The sequence below is a fragment of the Ruditapes philippinarum genome, unplaced genomic scaffold (genome assembly GCF_026571515.1).
Source record: "Ruditapes philippinarum isolate M1 unplaced genomic scaffold, ASM2657151v2 ctg10363_1_1_1_1, whole genome shotgun sequence".
Lineage (NCBI taxonomy): Eukaryota > Metazoa > Mollusca > Bivalvia > Venerida > Veneridae > Ruditapes > Ruditapes philippinarum.
Window position 1 is genome coordinate 1 of NW_026859636.1, and position 19,938 is coordinate 19,938.

The 19,938-nt window shown below is 33.1% G+C and overlaps 1 protein-coding gene across 1 annotated transcript; it reads left to right on the forward strand.

The window, feature by feature from the left end:
• Nucleotides 1–11,108: 11,108 nt before the first annotated feature.
• LOC132757310 (uncharacterized) lies at nt 11,109–17,979 on the forward strand. The gene is made up of 9 exons (XM_060748558.1): nt 11,109–11,334; nt 11,668–11,780; nt 12,725–12,854; nt 13,534–13,644; nt 13,875–14,069; nt 14,917–15,042; nt 15,407–15,475; nt 15,603–15,690; nt 16,856–17,979. Exons 1-9 carry the CDS (start codon nt 11,223–11,225, stop codon nt 17,508–17,510), a joined length of 1,599 nt encoding a protein of 532 aa, XP_060604541.1. The 5' UTR covers nt 11,109–11,222; the 3' UTR covers nt 17,511–17,979.
• Nucleotides 17,980–19,938: the final 1,959 nt, after the last annotated feature.

Below are 19,938 nucleotides of genomic sequence, written 5' to 3' on the forward strand. Positions count from 1 at the left end.
CATCGTGATGACTAACACGAGGGAGGTCAAGGTTGCAAAGGGGAATAACTACCACTGCTTCTATTCAAGGGAAATAAAGAAAATTTACAATGACATTTGTAGGGGCTCTTTAGGGGATTTTTTTCCGATATAGAATCTATAAGCATTTGTAAATTACGATCTCTGCGGGAACGTTTATAATTATTTTACATTATTATTTACTACACATGAATAAACCAATTTTAATTACATTTTATAATTTATTAAACAAATGTGCATTTGTTTTACCTGTTCAGTTGCTGGCAAATGTCATCCCAGCATTTCTGCCGGGATCTCCGGATACTCTCCTTGTTTGGGCCCGCAAGGGCACCAAACAATAAATTCTCGTTCCCAAGGACGAGATCTATCAAGGTGGACTCCTCTGCCACTGTCCACCTTGATTTATCCGCCTTGGGAACACATTCAACTTCTGTCTCCATATTTTGAGCAGACAAAGTGTAAACTTCCGGTACTCCGGGCCGCTTATGTAAATAACGAAATCGACTCATTTTCGTGCTCAACTGAGATCGGTCTCAGAAGTTTTTATAATCTCACTTTGAGCTCAAATCTCAACTGAGTTCAAACTCGGAGTTTTGAGCTGAGTTCTGAGTTGAGATTTTTAAAATGTTTATAACCTCGGGGCCAGGAATCAGATCCTAAACCAGAATATGGTATTGCTAATTCTAGACATGATGAGAGTTACGGAGAGTACAACACCTTGAGTTAAAATATAAAGCGTGGAAACAATACTAAAAACGCATATGATACGGCAGAGAATGTAGTTAACAGACTGACCGATCAAAATGATAAAAGAATGGATGATATGAAGAGAAACAAGTCGTACGACATGGAGGGGAATGATTACAACCATATAAGTTATGTAGCTCTGATGAACAAAAGAACAGAAAATGATTACGGCGTACCATTTAGTTGTGCTGAAAACGAGTATGGAGATGTCAGAAAAATTAATGGAAATACCATACAGGGCGACGGAGACTCACATAATCATATCACCGTTTAATACTTTCATAACTTTATATAATCAATATGTTGGTTAAATAGCAAACAATTTCAGATATATTTTAGTTTATTTTGATTCTCTATCAATACAATATAATTTAATTCAGTGAGTTGTTTCCGACGACTGATCTGTTGTATAATATTGATCAACAATTTTTATTATCAATTTGTATCACTTTGAAAAACAAATAATATGAATAAAAGAAAAAATGCAAGTAACATAGTTCGCTTTGCTTGAAAATAAAACTGTAAATGTATAATTGAGATGTAGACAAAAACATGTCAAAGTTTCTGCACGATAAATCAGATTATATATAAAATAGCAAGTTTTGATTTACCTATTAAAATAAAATTAAACATTTGGTAATGGCGTTGAATTTACAGAAGTTTTTTTCCGAGAACTGTCTCGGATCTCGGACCGTTCGTGAGTTATTGGTCAACTTCCGGGACTTTCGTTGGTAAGGTTAATGTCATTGTGCTAGTTTCTAATCAACCAAATCCCTGAGATCGGAGTTTGAGCTGAGAAATAAAGCTTTGCCTCGGAACCGACCATACATTAAAAATATAAATGGTTAGGGACCGTTACTGAATATTATTTTCATGAACTTAAGAGCAAACAACTTTGAATAAACATGTTGTACAATTATAACCGGGATATTCATATGTCAGATTCTTTATATGAAAATGCGCACTTTTGAAATATAATTTAGCTAAAAGATGAAAAAATAAAACTTAAGGGTATTTTCAAACACTTGTTTATTGCCTGAACATCAACATATTTTAAAGAATATTATTATTGCTGTTATTTCCGATGGCTGTATAATCACCCTTAGGATATGTTGCCTGCCTTTTAAATTTGTCTTTTGACGTCTTTTCTGTGATAGGCAGGCTTCAGAACCTCAGATCCCCTTTTAAAATTCTATTTTATTTAGCTCCGTCCATTGTTTTCTCGTTTGGGGCATATGCATTTTTTTACTTGGGGACCATACGCCGCTTTTCATGGAATGACACTACTGTGTCACATTGAACGTTCCATGATAACCGCCGTATGAACACATCTGCGGATGTTTCTAAATTCAAAATTCACCATTTTAGTGTTTAAATATTGAATTCTGCTTAATCCGGTGCTAGGGGGCGTGGACGGTAACTTGCAAAATTCCATTACCGTCCATGAACAAGCTCAATCAAACCGAGCCTGCAACATTTTACAATTTTGCCGTGTTGGGCTTTCTTTGGGGAGTCTGTTTTTCACTATTTTATTGTCACGTCCGTGTTATTTGTGCCGTGTGGCGGCTGTAAAAAGTCTCCCCGTACATTTAATCAATGATGTTATATTTTCGATCCTTGAAGATCGTTCAGCACGACATTATTGTTGTGTATACATTTTACATGGTATTTTTAGATTCTTGTATTTGGCTTTTTTCAATTTGGTAGGTTCCAGTATTCCTACTTGAATGCTGTATAATCACCCTTAGGATATGTTGCCTGCCTTTTAAATTTGTCTTTTTGACGTCTTATCTGTGATACGTAATGTAAAAATGTAACAACATTTATACTGATAATGAACATAATAATATGCAAAAACTAAAGTTGGTGCATTAACATAAGGGAATGTTTCCCATATAGGACACAAACCACTGATAGACAGGGTTTTGTGCCTTCAAACGTCACAGCGGTAGTTTTCGCACTTATGTCTTTTACTTTCTACGAGTGCTTTTGGCAACACTAATAACGAGAACTGAACAGTAAGTATGTGCCTTTTTTCTTTTATAAATTAGAAAAACGCAAATTTTTGAACAAGTGTATAACAACGGAACTATTAAAAGTTTACTATCGATAATTCCGTTGTATAACCAAAAACTTGTGAATTTGTCCCATATTTTGTGTGTGTATCCTTGCATCTCTGTTTATATAAAGACCTGGGTTGGTATTGCATTTGGACCCCCTGGGGTCAAGGTCAAGGTCACCGTTACTAAAAATATAAAAATGGTTTCCGGACAATAACTACATGTTGAGTTAGGAATGAGATATTGTTATCAAACTTGGTGAATAGGAAGCTTATATGAAGACCTGGGTTGGTATTGCAGTTGGACCCCCTGGGCTCAAGGTCAAGGTCACCGTTACTAAAAAAGAGGAAAAATGGTTCCGGACAATAACTTGACTAAGGAATGAGATACTGTTATCAAACTTGGTGTAAAGCAAGCTTAAATGACGACCTGGGTTGGTATTGCATTTGGACCCCCTGGGGTCAAGGTCAAGGTAACCGTTACAAAAATAGAAAAATGGTTTCCAAACAATAGCTTGACTCAGAAATGAGATATAGTTATCAAACTCTGCGTATACCAAGCTTTTATGAAGACCAGGGTTGGTATTGCATTTGGGCCCCCGGGAAAAATAGAAAAAATTGTTTTCTGACTATCACTAGAGTTAAGAATGAGATATCGTAATCTTATTTGGTGTTAAGGAAGCTTATATGAAGACCTGGGTTGGTATTGCATTTGGACCTCCTAGGGTCAAGGTCACTGATACAGTGTTACTAAAAATAGAAATATTGTTTCCGGACAATCACTAGAGTAAGGAATAAGATATTGTTATGAAACTTGGCGTATAACAAGCTTATATGAAGACCTTGGTTGGTATTGCATTTTTGCCCCCTGGGGTCAAGGTCACTGTTACGAAAAATAGAAAAATGGTTTCCGGACAATAACTTGACTTAGGAATGACATACTGTTATCAAACTTGGTGTATAGCAAGCTTATATGAATACCTGGGTTGGTATTGCATTTGGACACCCTCGGGTCAAGGTCACCTTTACGAAAAATATAAAAATGGTTTCCAAACAATAACTAGAGTTAGGAATAAGATATTGTTATTAAACTTGGCGTATAGCAAGCTTATATGAAAACCTGGGTTGGTATTGCATTTGGGCCCCCTGGGTTCAAGGTCAAGGTCACCTTAAGGAAAAATAGAAAAATGGTTTTCTGACTATAACTAGAGTTAAGAATGAGATATTGTAATGGTGTAAAGTAGGAAGCTTATATGAAGACCTGGGTTGGTATTGCTTTTGGACCCCCTAGGGTCAAGGTCACCGTCACAGTCTTACTAAAAATAGAAATATGGTTTCCGGACAATAACTAGAGTTAGGAATAAGATATTGTTATGATACTTGGCATATAACAAGCTTATATGAAGACCTTGATTGGTATTGCATTTGGGCGCCCTGGGGTCAAGTTCAAGGTTACCGTTACAAAAAAAAAATGGTTTTTGGACAATAACTAGTGTTAGGAATGACATATTGTCATCTAATTTGATGTATAGGAAGCTTATATGAAGACCTGGGTTGGAATTGCATGTGGACCCCCTAAGGTCAAGGTCACTGTTACAGTGTTACTAAAAATAGAAAAATTGTTTCCGGACAATAACTAGAGTTGGGAATGAGATATTGTAATCGAACTTGGTGTATAGCAAGCTTATTTCAAGACCCTTGTTGCGATTACAATTAATTGAAATATTTCTTTGTACACAGTTGATAGTTTGTGTTCAAATTTTTCTTCCCACTACTTTTTTTTCAAAAAGTCAAAGTTGCTGGTAGGGGTATTAATCACCTTCAGTAATAGGTCTAGCTTCGATTGAAGTGAAATGCATAGAATGGCAATCATTAAAGTGAATTATGTTTCATGAATAACTAAACATCTAAAATGTGTAGTTAATGGAAACTACGCCGGTGCGTGTTTTTTGTTTCCTTCTTGTTACTGGCGGTAAATGCCGAAAATGAGCGGATAAATACGTTTATTTACGATAATGTAGTGGGCGGGAAAATTGGCGGAGATTATTTGATCTCCTATTAAAAATCCTGTACAGCTGGATTATGCTGATTCTAATAATGATGGTTTGACAATGTAAAGCTAAGAAAGTAACTTCTGTTTTGTCGGCTTAAACACGAATAATGAGTATTCCGTATGTTAAGATGAAATAGTGAAAAGCAGAATCCCTAAAGAAAGCCCAACACGGCAACATTGTAAAATGTTGCAGGCTCGGTTTGATTGAGCCTGTTCATGGACGGTACTGGAAAATGCAAGTTACCGTCCACGCCCCCTAGCACCGGCTTAAGCAGAATTCAACGTTTAAAAACTAAAATGGTGAAAAGTTGAATTTAGAAACAACCGCAGATGTGTTCATACGGCGGTTATCATGGAACCTTCAATGTGACACATTAGTGTCATTCCAAGAAAAGCGGCGTATGGTCCCCAAGTAAAAGAAAGCGTGTGCCCTAAACGAGAATACAATGGGCGGAACTAAATAAAATGGAATTTTGAAAGGGGATCTGAGGTTATGAAGCCTGCATATCACAGATAAGACGTCAAAAAGACAAATTTAAAAGCATTTAAAAACAACATAGCCTATTAATGATTATACAGTATTCAAGTAGGAATACTGGAACCACCAGAATTGAAAAGGCCAAAAACAAGAACCTTAATATACCATATAAAATGTATAAACAAAAACAATAATGTTGTGGTGAACGATCTTCAAGGATCGAAAATATAACATCATTGATTAAATGTACACTTGGTATTGTTACTCTCAGAAAACCAGTTAATGTTTTGTCGTTTAACAAAATCTATTTTGTTGAAATACATGTTTACAATGTTAAATAGGCAAACTCAATCCAAGAATGTAACATTGGATTTTACATACGAAGATATACAATTGTATTTTGTCTGTTAACAAACTGTTCAACTCAGATCAACTAGGCTGGATTTTTGGCAACGAATAGCCTCCATAGTTTAAACGTGTTTTTTGACATTTACACAGATACTGTGCAGCAGTTATCAATACTTTCTGATATCAAATTTGAGCATGATAAATAAGTACAAAAAAGTAAAAACATCTACTGCAAGTATTTATGAAATAGACAAAAACAGAATCCCGAAAGTACGCACAAAAAGACAAAGTTGAAAATATTGTAGGCTTGGTTTGATTGAGCCTGTTATTGAAGGGTTATCATAAGTGCAAGTTATCGTCCACGCACAACAGAAGCGGCTTAAGCAAACATTTTAATTTTAGAAGCATCGGCAGATGTGTTCATACGGCGATCATCTTGGAATCTTCAATGTGACACGTAAGTGCTATTTCTTAAAAAAGCGGCGTTTAGTACCCAATTTAAAAAATCTAAATTTTATCAATTTTTTTTTGATAAACATAAGAAAAAACGGTAAGAAAACAAATCATCGGTAAGAAAACAAATGAAACTTAAATTAATTATTTGCCGACACTTGTCTACTTTAAACACTTGAAAAAGATAATGGCTATTTTCCTTGTCTGGTTGATTAACAATACACAAACCGACAAGGAAGTGAAGAATTAGACAATAATAGAATAGTTTGAAAATGGCGAAAATGGTTGACATAGTTTTAATTATTGTAATATGGATAAACACTCACAGAGGTATTGTATTAACTTTTGTATCGTTAAAATTATACTATTTTCTAATCCAGAGATTAAAGTATATCCTTATGTACCGTAGGGTTTTTGATTAAAGTAGTAATATGTAGAGTTAAGAACAATATATGACATATTATATTCGCAGACGTATGTGTGTTGGATTTATTTATTCAACATAGAGGGAAGTACAAATAATGGCAGCCTAAACTTGTACATTTTACAAGTTTAAGTTGAGGAATGTAAATGTACATGTATTTGAAAATGAGCACTTGATTATAAAATTTAATCGGTTGTTCAGTTAATTGACACTCATAGATATGCCATTCTCCATATTTTTAACTCTGACAATTTTAAAATAGATTTTCAAAGTGTATCAAATGTTTTGGCTCAAACATTATGTGTTCCTTTTTCATTAACAATGGCAATTTAATCTGATGTTCTATCAATGGAACTTTTCCTTTTTGTACGTTTTCTGACATTCGACTGTTTTGTGTTTGATGAGAATTTATAGCAGATGACGTTAAATGTGTAACTCACAAAAAATTATCTTTAATTATAATAACGTAAGGGTTCATTATCACAAATATAACTTGTTTAACATTTCGTGATTAACCGTTGAAAAAAAATATTATAAATCATCTATTGTACTGTTAATATAAAATAGCAAGTCTCTAAAATACAAACTGACATAGTAATTGCCTCCAAAAAAAGAAATAATTATTAAGTCGAATAATTTCAAGTTTGTTTTCAGTATTATACAATTTGCTGCTTGTTCCTTATGATATTTACAAACATAACTATATATTGTACATGTATATTTACGATACATTTTCTGAAGCACGTGAAGCTGGTGACTGAATTAAAATATATCAAATTATTTTGACATTGCGAGCAAACGATGTCAAACTTAAAGACGTTTTTGGTAGTGTTTGTGCGCATCGGAATCGACTTTCAATGGAGGTCATTACGGATAATTACTCCTCAAAAAGAAACAGTTGAATATTCCTCAGATAACTGTTTAAAATTCGGCTACAAAACAAATAATGAATTATTGATACAGAATAAATATTTCAAAAGCTCAAAAAGGGATCGGGTAAAAAGAAAAAGAGGGTCGTTTAGACAACATCTGAGAAATGAGTTCTCCTAGCATTAGTATGACAACATTGATGATGAATCCACATGCTTTCCCACCAACTAGTGGTAGCGCCCCTTATATACTAGCAGACAAGTGGGCAAAGAATAATAAGAAATAATACCTAAGAAATGTACCAATTTTTATTTTTGTTCTAAATACATGCTAACTGTGCTCGTTTGTTAGTCGCTGGAAGAAATAATAGTATGGCCCTTATAGGAGACTTGTTTTTAAAAAAACATGTTCTGTTCTATTTACTTCATAAAACCTCATAAGCAATTATAGAAACCTATATTTCAATTTATTCTCTTGTATATATAATGTAAACGGTATATATTAAGTAAGAAAGCGTGGTCATATTGACAGATGGCATTAGCAGTAACCATGGAAACTGCCTATAAACAAAAAATCTAACACCTCATCATACATTTTTATTTTTGAATTTGTCATTAAACTTATTCTTATGCATAAGAATGTAGAAACTCTAATGGAAGAACTTTTTTCGATATCTTTAGTTATAATTATTATCAAAATGTTTATTTGAATCATTGTGTGTTCAGTTAACATTTAACCCCATGAGCATATAGTGAAAAATGGCCGTTATCATTGAAAAGCCTCATGTAACAAGTTCAAACTGCTATGAAACTATGAAAAATGCTTCAATACTAATGAAACTTAACACAAATGTTAACTGGACCATAGCCTCTGTACCAGCATGCTTAATTTTAAATTCCTGTTACCATGGCGACGGGGATGTCTCAAAATTGCCAATAATCACTATTTTCCATTGTTTTTTTATATCACAACTGATTTCAAAGTGCTGCAACTTCTCAATGGATTGAGATAGAGTAAGGCTTTTCAGCGCTGGTTACATGTTACCATAAGATCAACCTGATGCTATTTTTAGTTTGTCACATGTCCAAAATCTTCTTGGTGATGAGGGGTTGGGTGGATGCCGCCCCTTCAAACCCCCAAGCAAGGGGCAGCCCCTTGATGTACCTTTATGATGGGTGGGCGGTGCCGAAAGAAAGATCACTTTTTTGAATAACATTTCTTAAATGAAAAACGTTGTTTGGGGCCTAAATATGGTATTTTTTCACTGTGCCTCAAAAGGGGGGGGGGGTGACAAAAAGTCGTCAAAACACGCTTATGTGAGGTAAAAGGCTAACAAAAATGATGAAAAACCTTGGAATTACCCAATATCTTGTTTTTTCATGTTAACAAGTGGCCTTACACCTAATCTCATCTCACATCTCCAAAATGTTCTTGGCTATGAGAGGGGCTGCCGCTTTCCTTCACCCCCCCCAAACAGCAGGAGGCACATCCCCTTTCTGGCAACCCCCTGATTTACCTTTATGTTGGGTGGGCGGCGCCGAAAAAGTGATCACTTTTTTAAAAAAACATTTCTCAAACAAAAAAACTGTGTTTAGGGCCTAAATAGGGCATTTTTCACTGTTTGAGGCCTCAAAAGGGGGGCAAAAAGCCGTCAAAACACACTTACATGAGGTAAAAGGTTAAGAAGCACGAACAAGTCACCTTTTAAAGAAATTTGTTAGTAAGTATCATTTGTATCGTACATTATCATTAGATAAAGTTAACCTTTGTATAAAAATATGCGTGTTGTGTGTATTAGGCTGTCTTGAAAATTGTTTTATTTTTAATACACAGTGTTTTTGACATTTTTGAGATATACGGTTACCATTGAAACTGCCAAACTAACAACAATCTTACACATCAACATACATTTTTTATTTTTGAATTCGCCATTAAATTATGCTTATGATTCAAAAAATTTAGAAATGCTATGAAAGGATTAAATTTTCTTACAACTGTAGAAAATGTCTTTCAAAAAAGATTTATAACATCATTCTCGGTTCGCTCTCTTGGCTCATTCTGTATAGCATCGCATTGGTACTTATGACAGGTTGGCTCAATCTAGGCGAAATGTCTCCGTAACAATTGATAACCGTGACTATCTTTCACTGCAGAAATCATGAAGGATAAGTAGAAAGTCACTTGCAGTGAAATTAGGAAAATACTGGTTAGTTATCCGGGATAGACGTATATGAGGACCAACAGTCGAGATAGACTAAATATGCTATAATCCGTGTAAAAAGCAGAAAAGCAGCCAAAGCCCTTCTTGAACAGAACAAAAGAGAAAATCTGTCCTGTCTACTTCAGCAATAAGAGAGTTATGGACATAATTAAAACAATATTATTTTACTGTTCTATTGAATACAGAACCCAACATTAATTTATATTTACAAACGAAAAAAACAACAACAAAGAAACAAAATATCAATTAAATAGCTAAAACTAGAAATTATATAATGGTTTTGTAAGTATTAGATACTTATATCCATGACTTTTGGAATTAATCCAAAACACGTGTTTACTTCAAAATAATCGGCATATCTGTCAGTAGTGCTCATTCTTTAAACAAGTAAAATCACATCAAAATTGCGACATATTACTTCTGTTTTGATAAGGAAAAACAGACTGATCTCTGTATTGTGATCACGTGAACAAGAACCACTTGACAAATTTCCACTCGTCATCTTTCATTTAACCTTTATAATAAATAAGTGATTATACATAACTACTCAGTATGTAAAGGTCATTATCTCCACAAAATAAAACCGTGAATTATACTTTATCAACAAGTAAAATATGTGAAAATCGAAGTCCCGTGAAAACAATTAAATAAAAAAAAAATGTTTGAAATACGCCCTCTAGCACCGACATAAGCAATATCCCGTCTAAAAACATATAGTATGTGATTTAAAGATCCTAAAAAAACAGAAGATATAATTATAATACATTTAAAACAGTTCTGCATTACACTTAACAACTATTGGTATTAGTTATACATTATTAAATCAAAGTTTTATCACCATTGTTAATATTTATATTTTGTCATGCTTTGCCGATTATAATAAAACACTTGCCTTGCAAAATAATAGGAGCTGCATTTATAACACCATACAAAACTTATTGGCGAAATGCAACTAACAATTGCACAATTGAAACGCCTACAATCATGTTCAAGGGAACGGGGAAGGATCTACCCATAGCCGTGAATGCTACCACTTGACAAATTTCCACTCGTCATCTTTCATTTAACATTTATAATAAATAAGTGATTATACATAACTACTCAGTATGTAAAGGTCATTATCTCCACAAAATAAAACCGTGAATTATACTTTATCAACAAGTAAAATATGTGAAAATCGAAGTCCCGTGAAAACAATTAAATAAAAAATAAATGTTTGAAATACGCCCTCTTGCACCGACATAAGCAATATCCCGTCTAAAAACATATAGTATGTGATTTAAAGATCCAGATCCTAAAAAAAACAGAAGATATAATTGTAATACATTTAAAACAGTTCTACATTACACTTAACAACTATTGGTATTAGTATTAGTTATACATTATTAAATCAAATTTGTATCACCATTGTTAATATTTATATTTTGTCATGCTTTGCTGATTATAATAAAACACTTGCCTTGCAAAATAATAGGAGCTGCATTTATAACACCATACAAAACTTATTGGCGAAATGCAACTAACAATTGCTCAATTGAAACGCCTACAATCATGTTCAAGGGAACGGGGAAGGATCTACCCATAGCCGTGAATGCTAGTATTATTGGACACGAAGCTGTGTGGGTAGGATATTATCTAGCAGCTACAGCCTTCCATTATGTTGGTAAATATTAAAAGGAATTAATTACAATAAAATCTATGTTAACTTTATGTTTATGTTAAAATTAAATGAAGAAAATAAAAAAATGAAAGTCATATATATCAACAAATGAGACAGATTAGGATCATGTAAGGGTCTATGCCGAGTTGTTGAATTGAACAGTCCTCGGTTATTTTTAGGGTTACTGTGAATAATCTATCATAGTACAGTTTCTTTATTTTTTATTAATTACGTCATTTTCAAAAGTACGGAAAACCGGGTTTTTACAGGATGATAGTGCTTAGATACTTTTTTGTGAAATGCCTTAAACTGTAAAATTATTTTGTAAAATTCCAGGTTGTATAAAAAAGGAAAATATGGCTGCAATTGCCGAGTTTGAATACAACACTCCGGGTTTGTGTTACTCTGCATGCAACATGACATATTCGATTGGTGTCAGTGAGTCAAAAGTAAGCCTTGCTTTTTATCGCGGCTCAAGAAGTTTTATTTATGATTTTAAAAAAAATCATATTTATTACTTTAGATAATAGTAGGTTAACTGTAGAATTGAAATACATTTGATCGCTTTTATAATAAAACTATATTTGTAGAAGCATAAAAGAAAAAAAAAATGGCTCAGAGCAGTTCATTTTTTAAGCTTTGTAATAACTTTGTAAACAGTCGCCCGTACATTCAATCAGAGATGTTATATTTCTGATCTTTAAAGATCGTTCAGCACGACATAATTGCTGTGCTTGTGGTAATTTAAGTATTTCTTTTTTTTTTTTTTTCTTGTTGGGTGGTTCCAGTATTCCTCACTTGATTACTGTTGAATCACCCTTAGGATATGTTGCCTGCTTTTTAAATTTGTCTTTTTACGTATTATTATGCAGGCTTCATTTATTTAGTTCCGCCCATTGTTTTCTCGTTTAGGGCACACGCATTTTTTACTTGGGGACCATATGCCGCTTTTCATGGAATGGCACTAACGTGTCACATTGAAGGTTCCATGATAACCGCAACCACTGCGGATGTTTCAAAATTCAAAATTGTACCAATTCATTTTAAATGTTGAATTCTGCTCAAGCCAGTGCTCGTGAGCGTAGACGGTAATTTGCACTTTGTAAGGTCCATGAACAGGCTCAATCAAACTGAGCCTGCAACATTTTCAATTATTTTGTGTTGGACTTTCTTTAGGGATTCTTGCCTTCTCTATTTTAAGCAAGTAACAATGAAAATAGGGCGTATTTTAGAAAATTTGTATAGTTCATTGAATATACCGAGTGTGTGTAACATCATTCTCGAATAAATGCATAGGTACAAAATATGTCCCGAATGAATATTTTCCAACGTCATGCTTATATAGTATACAACAGACAAAATTGTGTTATTACGATATTTCTTTGCCTTTCAGTGTTACTGCTTTAACAACACTATTCCATCAGACAGGACATATCACTTATGTACCCAGGGTTGTAAAACGCAAATGAATATTGCTTGCGGCAGCAACAATTACATTTCAATTTACACTATTTACTCGTACGGTGAGATATCTACATCTTAAGTTGAACAATTGTATATAACTCATACATAAACATTATGTAAGATAAAGAGCATCGAAACATGAGGCTATCTGATTTATACGAGGGGACAAAGCCCCCGAGTATTAATCAGGTTGTCGAGTGTTTTGATGTTCTTTCTCTTTTGTATCATAGTTAAACATAAAAACACGTTCCCTGTTGTCACAATATGAAACCTCGGGAAAAAGTAACCAATGATCGAGCATCTGAATATGATATTTCTGTCGCTTTCCCTTTCTCTTCCGTCACAATAAGTAAACCCCAGCAAATATGAGCCAATGGGCATGCTCTTGGGTGCGGGTAACTGATTCCTGCACTCCAGTTAACGCACTATGCATGTATATGTATACGATTTAACACTGGCACATTTTCAACAGAAAGGTCCTCAAACTATGATACAATTGAAATTAAGAATAAAAATGACTTATACATATACATTTATCATTGGACGTATCAGACAATGTCAATCAAGTAGAACCAAAGTCTTAATTTCTGCCTTAATGATTGTGCATAAAGTTTCGTGGTCATAAAATCTTAACACATTACGAAAATCATGTAAACATTATACCGATAGGTATAATACAGATGTTCCTAATGTAGTTCTTTCATAGAAAATTGCATTGTTTCTTAAAACTTTTTTCAGCAAATCTTTTCAGTGGAAGTGGGAGGTGTCTTCAATATGAGTTCAAAAATTATACGTCCACATGGATGTGGGAAAACTGCGGATCAGGAAATCAGATCATATGTAGATTTAGTGAGAAACAAAATGAAAGCATATTTATACTTATAAAGGATAGTTAAATATCTAAATACATACACAATACAAATATTTACAGTAAAATTAAAGTGAATAACTTTATGAATTAATTGATTATATTATAATGCTTGTTCTTTTATTACGTCAAAAGTTTTACGGAAATGTATGCATTTCGTATTTGTGAACCATTTTCAAATTGTTTTAAAGATATACACTTTTTTTGCCAGATGATACGTATATTATTGAAATATATAAGGAAAATGGAAACATAAAAAAGAAGTGGTGGAGACCATCAATGAACGAATGTTTTAAATTGTCGAAATTACCAACATCAGTCAAAGACCTGGAACATCTTGAAAGAGGAACTAACCTTGGGAAATCATGGGCTGGTGTCATTTCAAGTGACGTTATTTACAGAAGCGGTGTGTAATTAATGTTTTATGTTTAAGGAAAAAATATTGAGAATCATTTTAAAGGCATTAATTTTAACACACGCTGATACAGAAAATAAGAATTAACAATAAACTAGTATATAGTATGTATATATGCATATGTTTTAACCCTTTCCTTCATGAGAATATTGTGAAAAAAGGCCGTTTTTATTGAAAAGCCTACTGTTACAAGTTCAAACTGCTATGAAACTATGAAAAATGCTTCAATACTAATGAGACATGGCACAAATGTTGACCGGAACATGGTCCCTGTAACAGCATGCTTAATCTTAAATTTACTGTAGCATTGGCAACGGCGTCTCAAAATTGCCAAAAATCACTATTTTGCTTTTTCCCCATCAAATCTGATTTCTATGTGCTGCAATTTCTAGATGGATTGAGATAGTGTAAAAGTATTTCAGCGTTATGTTACTGTAAGATCGACCTGAGGTCATTTTTAGCCTGTTACATCTCCAAAATGTTCTTGGCATTGAGGGGGGCGCCGCCCCCTTCAAACCCATGAAACAGAAGGGGACACATCACCATTCTGGCAACCCCCTGATGTACCTTTTTGAGGGGGGCGGTGCCGATAAAGTGGCCACTTATTTAATCAACTTTTCTCAAACGAAAAACAGTGTTTGGGGCCTAAAGGACATTGTTTCGCTGTTTGAGGCCTCAAAAAGGCGGTGGGGGTGGAAAATCCGTCAAAACACGTCTATATGAGGAAAAGGGTTAAAAGGCATGAATGAATTTAAGACATTTGATATATATGTAGTATTCATTACAGAAACATCTTTTATATGACAAATAATTATACATTTCTTTTTTCTGTGAATAGATCACGAAGCTCCGTATATGGAGTTGAAACAGTTTGGCTACCTTCAAAGAAACGAGACAAATGACATTGTATTATTAAAATTTGATAAAGAAAACAAAATCCAAAGATTCACACTTTGTAAAAATGGTAAAGTTAATGTGCTTTTTAAGCTACTATAAAAATCACCTAAATGATTTTGTTACATTTATAAGGTTATATCTGCACAACGGAAATATATATCCTCAGATTGAATAGCTTTCAATAATATAATGCAATTTCTGAAATTTTATTTTCGTTTCGTGTTTCAATAGTTAACAATTCTTAGATATTGGTACTACCAATCATGACATAAGCTGATAAATAAATTTGTTCAATTCTAAATAAATATGTAAATACAAATTGTTACTATCACATCATATCAAACCTCTTTTATATAATACAACACAAACAATAACTTGTAAAACAACAAGCGAAAAACTAACAACAATGACAAGTGATAATTTTACTGCAGAATCAGCAAAAAGGCCAGGTGATGATAAATCTAAACAAACAAAAACAGACCAAGTTAGTGCAACAATAGGTATGTTTTAGAAGACAATTTCTATTCTTGATTTTTAATTGTTAGACGCATTCATATTTATTCAGCTGTTGCCAAAAAACACGTACCTTGTAGTTTTTTTAGTTATCGAATCTATGATGTCTTTCAGCCACAGATATTGGCATCGCTGTAGGTGTTTCCGTAGCCATCTTCATTACCGTTGTAACTATTGTTGTAGGATTTATAATAATAAGAAGGTACCAATTTAAAACTATCTTCATTTGATCCTTGATAGTATGCATTTTAGTTATATATGCAAATAAGTTTTCATTCATATGGATAAAGTTCATTGCAAACATGGCATTGTATCATGTTATTAATTATTCGCGATGATCAAATGCATTTTTATAAACGATTCTCGATTTTGAATACATTGCGCTTATAACATAACAATATTCATTACATGTCTTAAAATTAAGTGTTTAATGGGAGTTCTTTTTCTTTTTTAATAAAACGACAACAAAAAACACATGATATTTAAATGTGTGTTCCAATGTTCCTACTTGAATAATGTTTAATCACCCTTAGGATATGTTGCATGCTTTTTAACTTGTCTTTTGACGTCTTATCTGTGATACGCAGGCTTCATAACCTCTGATCCCAATTCAAAATTCCATTTTATTTAGTTCCGCCCATTGTTTTCTCGTTACGGGCACACGCTATTTATTACTTGGGGACCATATGCCGCTTTTCATGGAATGGCATGATAACCGCCATATGAACACATCTGCGGATGTTTCTAAATTCAAAATTTTGCCATTTCATTTTTAATTGTTGAATTCTGCTTAAGCCGGTGCTAGGGGGTGTGGACGGTAGTTTGCAATTGACAGTACCGTCCATGAACAGGCTCAATCAAACCGAGCCTGCAACATTTTCAATTTTGACGTGTTTGGCTTTCTTAAGGGATTCTTATTTTCTCTTTTGTCTTTTTGAACAAAAAAAAAACAACATTTTCTTATGTGGACTATATTCACTATAGTTTTAAATCGCCTTTTTCGCCGATTCTTTCTTTTGTAAATAAATCGGTTTGAAGGTGAAGAGGCGAGAATTAAGCATTAATTTTAATCATTTAAGCGCATTGTCAAGTATATACCGAAATACGGTATTTAATGTGGTACTTTAAAACTTTTTAGCCTCCCTCATCCTAAACTTGAATAACATAATATCGTATATCTACAAAAATCACATTTAATTCCGATTTTATTACTCAATACAAAACGAAGAAACTGTTCTAAGAGCCGAAAACATTATAAATATGATAATATAATGGTTTATCGATTAATTTCAGTAATTTGATTATTCTAAGCAAGATGAGTCCATTATATGTGGAAAATGAATAATGACATATGATTTGTCCTTCAGAGGGAAGGTGCCGTCTTTATGTTGCAAAAAAGCACTGCATGACCAATCTTCAAAAAGCACAATGAATACATTCATAGTTAACAACTCCAACACAATACCTCTTGAATGTCACAAGGGAAAGGTTGGCGAAGTTATTCCGCAAACAGCCATTGTATCAGAAGATGATGTCCTGGAAAATAGCGGACATCGTCCACATGATAACTTTATTCTTGAAAAGACTGAAACTGATTATAGTACAACTTATGAAATTGCGGATTCAAATTCATGTCAAGTTGAAGTAAATGTGTATAATACATTGACGTCAAGTGTAAAACTAGGTGGTAACTTTGACAATACATACGATACAGCAGAGAAAGCAGCTATGAAGCTAAAGCCCAAGCATGGTGAAAAGGATAAATCCTTTGCAAATGAAACGATGGAGGAAACAGATGACGATCCTTACAATCATTTATATGAAGGTGAACAATTATTGAAAAATGTCAGAACAGATCATGTTTATGGTGTAACACAATATGATGAATATGCAAACTGCAGAAAAAGTCTCGGAAAACATCTTCAGGATGTTGAAGATACGTACAATCATACAATTACATCTCCGGATGCTCAGGATTTTCAAGACGTTTACAATCATACAAACCAAACTTCAGGACGTTAACTTACAATTATACAAGCACACATTGTTATCAATAACATAAAAGACATTATGCAAACAAACAAATATTTTAATCGCATGCCTGTCTCAATGACGGATAATATGCTTTTAATACATATACATATATATTTTTTATGCATTTGATTTTTGTGCCAGTTCTGTTTCTCTTTTTACTTTTATAGTTTCATGAATTTAACATGCTTTGTATTCAAAATTATGAAACAATACCAGAGTATACAACATATGATGAAGTAAAACGAAAGTAATTGCCTAATGCTATTTCCTAAGAAATAATGCCGGTCTTTTATTACAGAAATTTGTATAGCATGATGACATGACCATCAAAAGAACAGACGATATAACTCATTGTTTAGCGATCCGTCTTGTTACAATCTCTTGTAAAGTCTTAGTTGAAATGCAGACGAAAAACAAAATGAATTTGACAATAAAGCAAAACACCTGACTCTTCTGAATTATGGTTCTTTGTCAATTTATATTTTCTAGTGGGCATCTATGTATAATTTTCGAGTTTAGTCTCGAGTTATGCTAAGGACATATAGGGCAAGCTAAGAGAATTAAAGAAAGAGAGATAATAGGAAAGAGTACCGGCCTAAGTTAGTCATTTTTATTGGCCATTAGTACTCTCATATATACGTTTTAATTAGGTTTAAAGTCAACAACTTGTATGGCCTGGAATCCTACTTTAGATAAATGAATTAAGAACTATTTTTTGGCAATTGTTTAATGGGAGACAATGTAAAGTATATATTGATGCATGCTTATAGATAACGGTATTTTTCCTAGATAATAGTTACATATATTTCATGCTGAAAGTAAATCACATTTAATTTTCGGACAAGAGATTATTTGGAATATAATGATATAGGGGATATTACAAAACAAAACAGAGAAGAGTTATGGCTTGTTCTTAGTTGCCACCTTTTAACATTTCAAGTTTTAATCAAATTGAATATCAAATACAATTAAGTTGCACTACGGCCTTAATATAGGAAGGAAGAAGGTATATATTTTAGCCCACTCTTTCCGGTAGGGCATAATTAAGTTATTGTTTGTTGTAATCTATAGTTAAACGATTGTGGTGGTATCTATTTTACACCTTTAATTCAGTTTATATTTCTTTTTATATACAAGCAATAACATTTTAGGCAAACTATTCGGATCATATGTCAACAAGTGTTATGATGTTAATATTTTTCCTTGTTTGAACTGCATTGCAGTAAAGTATACATATCTTCTTGTTAGCATACAAAAGTCATTAAGGTCTGAAATGTTGTAAAATTTCGGTTGGAAAGTCGTGCGCTACCTTAAATGAAATATCAAATGATCTCTTTCCCAAACTTAGTCAGCAATGACATTTAACATGCGTTATAAAACATATTGGTAATTCTGAAAGGTACTCGTACCCACGATCCACATAGCAGTATATATTGGTTATCAACCAGGTATATTATTTAACTATAGTCAGTTCAGGTTTTAATTATCACGAGTTGCGAGTAATCGAGTGAAAATGTTTGTTTCATGGCAGTCGTTTGAACAGGTTTTCGTCAATAAATCTGACTTTTGCTTGCAAAATGCCTCAAATTGTTAACATTTAGGCTGAATAAGTCAAGGAAACACGTTCATATCTATTTATTTTCGTTTATTGTATAATGTTGTATGAACGACATATTACAAAGTAACATTGAAGCGTGTCCATTTACTTAATAACTTCCTGATACGATTGAATTTTAGCAAACAGGAAAAAATAAACTGACGAGAAAGATTAATATCAAAATGAGGAATGTTAGGAAGATATTATCGTCCACTATGAAAATATATATAGATATTACTTAAAAGTCCATTGTGCTCAGAAATGCTTTTATGATTAATTCTCAAAAGCTTTTCAATTTTCTTGTCCTTTCTAGTATCCAAACAAATACTCATTAGTTAATTATCATCTGAAAGCTCTTTTTCATCTGTTGATGTTGTTGTTGTGTGTTTTTTGTTTTGTTTTGTTTTTTTAATCTTTTTTTGTTTGTTTTTTTTTGTATTGCTTTTTTTTTTTTTTTGGAGGGGGGGGGGGGCGATGGGTAATCGGTACATTTATACATTTATAGCATATTAGTATTTTGTGTAGGAGTCAAACTACGACTTTGTTTACATTTTTACTTTCAAATTTAAAGCTACTTTCTCCGAGTAACAATCATCTGAAAAACTCTAAAGCCAGTATTTAAACAGCATAAAATTATGTTTGCCCTTTCCAAAGAAGTAAACATTTATTTGTTTCTTAGATAGAATGCGCCTTACCGTTTACTATGTTTAAAAAAGTAAAACAAAAATACTTTACCTTTCGTGTAATAAATACTATGTTCATTTATTATGTTTAAGAAAACGGTAACTCGTTTATTAAATTCAGTACCAATAAATATAG